The sequence below is a fragment of the Benincasa hispida genome, unplaced genomic scaffold (assembly GCF_027475165.1).
Source record: "Benincasa hispida cultivar pf3 unplaced genomic scaffold, pf3_genome.v1.1 HicScf1107, whole genome shotgun sequence".
In the NCBI taxonomy this organism is placed as follows: Eukaryota; Viridiplantae; Streptophyta; class Magnoliopsida; order Cucurbitales; family Cucurbitaceae; genus Benincasa; species Benincasa hispida.
Window position 1 is genome coordinate 19,443 of NW_028325419.1, and position 6,897 is coordinate 26,339.

A 6,897-nucleotide genomic window follows, 5' to 3' on the forward strand; every position below is an offset into this window, starting at 1 on the left:
GCAAACCCCATCCTCTTGGAGAATGACCGTAATAGGCCCATCCGGGACTATGCGTCACCCAAACTCTATGATTTCTCACTAGGAATCATGAGGCCAGCTTCTGACTGATCGAGATTTGAGATGAAACCGGTGATGCTACAGATGATTCAAATTGCCAGACAGTCTGGCGATAGGCGTGGTGAGGATCCGCACCTCCACCTCCGGAGTTTTATTGAAATCTGCAATATGTTTGTGTTCCCAAACATCTTCGCTGAGGAGGTTCAATTAACACTATTCCCATTTTCGTTGTGTAACCAAGCATGGAAATGGGCTTATTCTCTCGAACCAGGGGAGAATACATCGTGGGAACAGGTAGTGGAAAAGTTCACGAAGAAGTACTACCCTCGACAGAGAATGCCAGAAGGAGGAAGTTGATTACCAATTTTGAACAGGATATCGACGAATCACTTAGTGACGCCTGGGCAAGGTTTAAGCGACTGGTGCGAGATTGTCTACACAACGACTTACCAGATTGTCTACAGATGGAAATTTTCTATCATGGTTTGAACCCTGCATCGCAGACGGCTGCCAATGCGGTAGTAGCTAGAGGTCTACTTGACAAGACATACGATGAAGCCAAGAATATACTTGATCTCATTTCCAAGAATCATGAAGACTGGAGAGAAAGTGATCAAAGACTGAGAATTAAAGACAGTGACGCAAGTAATGGGGTCATCGCATCCCTACAAAACCAAATGACTGCGATGATGAATTTATACAAGGAATCGCAATCAGCAGCTCAGGAACGCATAAGGGGCAGGTCAACGCAATCGACCAAACAAGCGCAAGTTGTGCTACTTGCGGTGAAGGCCATCCAATGGAAGAGTGTCCGAGGAACCCACAGTCTGTCTATTTCGTGAAGAATAATCCTTTTTCCAATACTTACAATGCTGGGTGGAGAAACCACCCTAACTTCGCATGGAAAAATCAGCAACAAAATTTTCAACCAATGGTGCTAAAGGAAGGGCCACCAGGATTTTTCCCATGAACAAACGATCAAACGCAAAATTAAGCTAGTAGTTCGTAGGTGTCACAATCTTCATCTCTAGAGAGCTTACTGAAGCAGTATATTGAGAAGAATGAAACAGTGCTCCAGAATCAAGCGACGTCCATCCACAATCTTGAAATTCAGATAGGACAGATTGCATGTGAACTCAAAAGTAGACCGTAAGGAGCACTGTCGAGTTCAACAGAGCTCTCATACAACCCAGGGAGTATGGGAAAGGAGCAATGTCAAGTTGTGACGTTGCAAAGGGGAATGACAGTGGCGGAGGAGAAGAAGAAGCCAAGCCAAACTGTTCCAATTGCGATGGAACCACAGACCACGTTGACTAAAAAAGAAACAGAATAACAGGAGATGATGGAACCAAATATTGCGTCCATTTCTAAGCCGATAGAGCATGAAACCATGAAAATACAGCTGCCACTATTCCCTCAGAGATTTAAGAAGAAGAAACATGATGAAGTGCAATATCATCGCTTCATGAACATGCTGAAGCAATTACATATCAACATCCCTTTCACTGAAGCGCTTGAACAAATGCCAAAGTATGCAAAGTTTCTAAAGGATATGGTGATGAAGAAAAGGAGCACTGGTAAGTTCGCAACGGTGGCCTTGACACAAAGTTCAAAAACAATAATTCCACCAAAAATGCACGACCCTGGAAGTTTTACAATACCCTGCTCGATCGACGAGTTATATATTGGTAAAGTGCTTTGCGATCTCGAGGCCAGTATCAACTTAATGCCCCTTTCAATTTTTAAGCAGCTGAATGTAGGGCAGCTGGTGCTTACAACGGTGATTCTCCAGCTAGCTGATAGGTCCCTTGTTCATCCAGAAGGGAAGGTGAAGGATGTCCTAGTCACAATTGACAAATTTATCTTGCCGGAAGACTTCATCATCCTCGATTATGAAGTGGACAGGGATGTGCTCATCAACCTGGGATGACCATTTTTATCCACTGGTCGCGTTTAGATTGATGTGCACAAGGGAGAGATCACACTGAGCGTGAACGAAAAGAAGATCGAGTTTGATATTATCAGAGCCATAAAATATCCAGAAGAAGAAAACCTTACTGAATCCGATGATGAACCCAGTTTATATGAAGAAGAAAATTCTGAAGATGAAGATGAAAGAGATGATGCGACCGCATCCATAGTAAACTGCAATGCAATCATAGAAACATCAACCAAAGAAGAAAAGCTGACAATGAATGAAGAAAGAAAAATACCAAAACCATCCTTGGAACAACCACCGATAGTTGAGCTGAAAACCCTTCCAAACCACCTGAAGTATGCTTTTTTGGGGCAAAATGAAATGCTACCAGTAATAATTTCCTCTGCACTTCAAGAAGATCAAGAGAATGGATGCTGAGCATCTTGAAAAAGTACATAAAAGCATTTGGCTAGATGCTAGTATACATTAGAGGAATCAGCCCCGCATATTGCATGCACAGGATACATCTCGAGGATAATAAGAATGGATCGATCGAACATCAACACGGACTCAAGCCTGCGCGGAAGGAGGTCGTGAAGAAGGAGATAATCAAGTGGTTGGATGCGGGGATTATCTATCCAATCCTCGACAGCACATGGGTCAGCCCCATGCAATGTGTACCAAAGAAAGGAGGGATGATGAGAGTCCCAAATGCAAATAATGAACTAATACAAGTGAGGACTGTCACTAGTTGGTGGATCTGCATGGACTATCACAAACTGAATGTGGCAACAAAGAAGGATCATTTCCCTTTGCCTTTTATCGACTAGATGCTAGACCGCCTAGCAGGAAATGATTCTATTGCTTCTTGGATGGATATGCCGCCTATAACCAAATCATGATTGCTCCTGAAGATCAAGAGAAAACCATATTCACCTGCTCCTATGGAACATTTGCGTTTCGATGCATGCCGTTCGGCCTATGTAATGCACCGAGCACTTTTCAGAGGTGTATGATGGCCTTCTTTTCTGAGTATCTTGAAGATTCTGTAGAAATTTTCATGGACAACTTCTCGGTGTATGGGCAAACATATGAAGTCTGTCTCAACAATCTAGAGAAGATACTGAAGAGATGTGAAGAGACGAACCTTGTGCTAAATTGGGAGAAATGCCACTTCATGGTGAAGGAAGGTATTGTGCTTGGGCACAAAGTCTCCATGGATGGGCTGGAGGTGGACAAGGCGAAGATTGAGGCGATTGAAAAGCTCCCACCTCCAGCAAATGTGAAGGCTGTCAGGAGCTTCTTAGGACATGCTGGCTTTTATCAACGTTTTGTGAAAGACTTTTCAAAGATTGTACAACCATTGAGTGCATTGATGGAGGCAAAAAAAGCATTTGACTTTGATGACCAATGCCTCAACGCATTCAAGATACTAAAGAACACATTAATAACCGCACCTGTGTTGATCGCATCGGACCGAACACAACCCTTTGAACTAATGTGCGACACAAGCGGTTATGCGATGAAGGAGGTGCTGGCGCAAAAGAAGAAAACAATGCTACACCCCATTGAATATGCAAGTAGAACCTTGAACCCTGCTCAAACAAATTACACGACCACAGAAAAATAATTGTCTGCGGTGATCTTTGCACTGGACAAATTTAGACCTTACTTGTTGGGAACCAAAGTAATCATTCACACTGACCACTCGGCGATAGAATATTTGATGACAAAGAAAGGTGTGAAGCCGAGATTGATTCGATGGGTTCTCCTCCTTCAAGAATTCAACATGGAAATCATTGATCGCAAGGGGACGGAGAACCAGGTTGCGGACCATTTATCAAGATTAGAAAATCCAGAAGTCGACCGCAACCAGTCAGAGGTGAACGCAACTTTCCCAGACGAGTAGCTATTTAAAATTGAAGAATTACCATGGTAGGCGGACGTGGTCAATTTTTTGGCTTGCGAACAATTTCCTGAGTATTACACAGTCCACCCAAAGAGGTGGCTCAGACATGAATGTAGATCATATTATTGGGACGAGCCAAATCTTTATAAAAGGGGATTAGACCAGATTTTGCGCCTATGCGTACCAGATGCTGCTCACCAGTGCATACTATCACAATGCCATGACTCGCCATATGGAGGATACGTTAGAGGCCAACGCACAGCAGCAAAGGTGTTACAAAGTGGGTATTTTTGGCCAACTTTATTCAAGGATGCGAGAGACTATGCAATGAAATGCGACCGGTGCCAACGCATGGGAAACATTTCATGGAAGAATGCGATGCCCATGAATATCATCTTAGAATTTGAACTATTTGACGTTTGGGGCATAAACTTCATGGGACCATTTTCACCATCAAATGGTCGCAAATACATTCTATTAGCCGTCGACTACGTTTCCAAATGGGTAGAAGTGATATCATGTGTCGCAAGCGATGCGGCAGTAGTCTCCAAGTTCTTGAGGAAGAATATTTTCACTCGTTTTGGCACTCCACGTGCCATAATAAGTGATGAAGGCTCTCACTTTGTTAATCACATCATCCATAAATTACTGCTCAAGTATAATATCCTTCATAAGGTGGCCACCGCATACCATCCACAAACAAATGGTCAAGTTGAAGTGTCCAACAAGGAAATCAAGCTGATATTAGAGAAGGTGGTAAAACCTTCATGGAAAGATTGAGCAATGAAGCTAGACGGTTCCTTGTGCATACATGACCGCCTATAAGACACCTATAGGCATGTCCCCGTATGCGTTGTGTTCGGAAAGGCATGTCATTTACCGCTTGAGCTGGAGCATAAAGCACTGTGGGCAGTAAAAAGACTCAATTTTGACTTAAAGGCTGTAGGGGAAGCAAGGAAACTTCAGCTAGTCGAGCTTGATGAATGAAGAACTCACACATACGAGAATGCCAAAATCTACAAGGAGCGCACAAAATGTTGGCATGACAAATAATTATGCAAAAAAAATCTCCAAGTCAAACAAAAAGTCTTATTATTCAATTCGCGGCTACGACTCTTTCCCGATAAATTAAAGTCACGCTGGTTCGGACCTTTTATAATCAAAGAGGTATTCCCACATGGAGCAGTTGAGTTATCCAATGAGGACGGGACCAACGCATTCAAAGTCAATGGGCAAAGAGTCAAAATATATCACGGAGAAAACTTACATCACAAGAACATCTCTGTGTACTTGAGGAATTCTGACTAAAGAAGAAGTGGATAGTCCCTGCACAATCATGTGATTCAAATTCATCAAGGACGTAATTTTTGTGAAGTATCTTTTGAAACCTTCAATTCATGAACTCAATTCTACCTCTTTAAATCCATTCTCATTTCTACATGATAACCAAAAGACATGACTAGTTTATTCCACCACCGCAATCAAATAAATTAGCTCGCCGCAAAAAAGGATGCTATCACAAATAATGCAGGCGATAGAGGAAATTTGGAGGTTGAATCTTTCCTTGACTTTGTTTATTCCAAATTTTTCACTCTCACATCTCATTTTAACTTTGATAATTTTATCATCGCAACCTCGTTAGTTGGTGCAATCATTAAACATTGATTACTTTAGTAAGTCACCGCATTGTTTTTCTATGCCAATTATAATTTCAATGATGAAATGCATGCCTCTATTTTTCATCACATGTACTAGAGTCAACTTAACTTTTGGATAGTCAATTCGTGGAATATTTCTAGAAGTTAGTGGTTCACCAACTTTCTTTCAAACTGACTTTTACGAAACTTCCTAAAAGCATCACATGAATTCTTTCAATCTTTCAGCAATAAGGACATTGTTGCGTTTAAATTTAGGGGTGCGGTATTCATATTCATTTTCAACCTTTCTATTTTAGGTATAGAAAAAAATATCTAAACTACGCAAGGATAAAAATCATTTGAAAACACCCCAATTGAAAAAGATTTTTTATGAAATAAATCATGTGATGCCCTAGAAACAAGTAAAGTCTTTTTGAAAGTTAAACTTGCAGTCCCTAAATTTTAGAAATATTTTAAGAAGAGACCTGTATAGGAATTAAGGAGATTTTGGTACATAAGATTTGAATAAGGCACCTCGAGAAATCTAGGAAAGAAGGAGGCGACTGATTTTCTAGAGAAAATATTTAGTTTATACTTGAGGACAAGCATTGTTTTGAATTTGGGAGTGTGATAACGGGTAGAAATTCACGTCATTACAACGCAAAGATATAAAACAATGCAGGATTGCGACGATAAAAATATATAAAATCATGTCCAAAAGCATTAAGTTTATAACATTGCGAACATTGCGAACATTGCGATCGCATGCGTCCATCACATTAAAGCAACTAATTTACGCACTTTGTGTAGAAAAATGCATTGGCACAAGGCAGAATCGCGATTCAAGGAATTTAGCATTCGAGCGCATTAAGAAATTGTGACCGCAAGGCTATGTGATCATATGCATTTGCGAAGATCTACTCAAGAAGGTTGTCGCATAGAGACGGCGCATCGAGGTGAAAGCTTAATAAATCACGATGGGACAGAAAGCTGATGACGGACGAATCTGAATTTAGTTGACAAGCCGTTAACGACACACTATAGCAAGTACACTCAACTTTTCGGTGAAAATTAATGGGCGCAGCAGACAGAGAATTAATGACATCCCATCAGTGCAATCATTTGAGAGAAAAGTTTCTTCACCTTGATCTCTATAAATATCGAAGGGCACCATCGGAAAGGAGCTATTTTTTCCATATAGAGAATTCACCATACAGATGATAGTTAGCCGTTGTTCATAGTTTTCTTACACTTAGAAGTCGGAGACGAGAGAAGGGAGAAGACGCCAGAAGATCATTCTTAGTCAGCTCAAGATAGTACCAGGAAGCGTTGAGAACGGAGAGAGGGCCAACTCTTACGAAAGAAAGAATATTCTT

General features: G+C 41.2%; 1 protein-coding gene across 1 annotated transcript; it reads left to right on the forward strand.

The window, feature by feature from the left end:
- The first annotated feature begins 1,609 nt into the window (after nt 1-1,609).
- LOC150031605 (uncharacterized) lies at nt 1,610-1,987 on the forward strand. Its single transcript, XM_090308859.1, has one exon. The coding sequence runs from the start codon at nt 1,610-1,612 to the stop codon at nt 1,985-1,987; it is 378 nt and encodes a 125-aa protein (XP_090164985.1).
- The last annotated feature ends 4,910 nt before the right edge of the window (nt 1,988-6,897 follow it).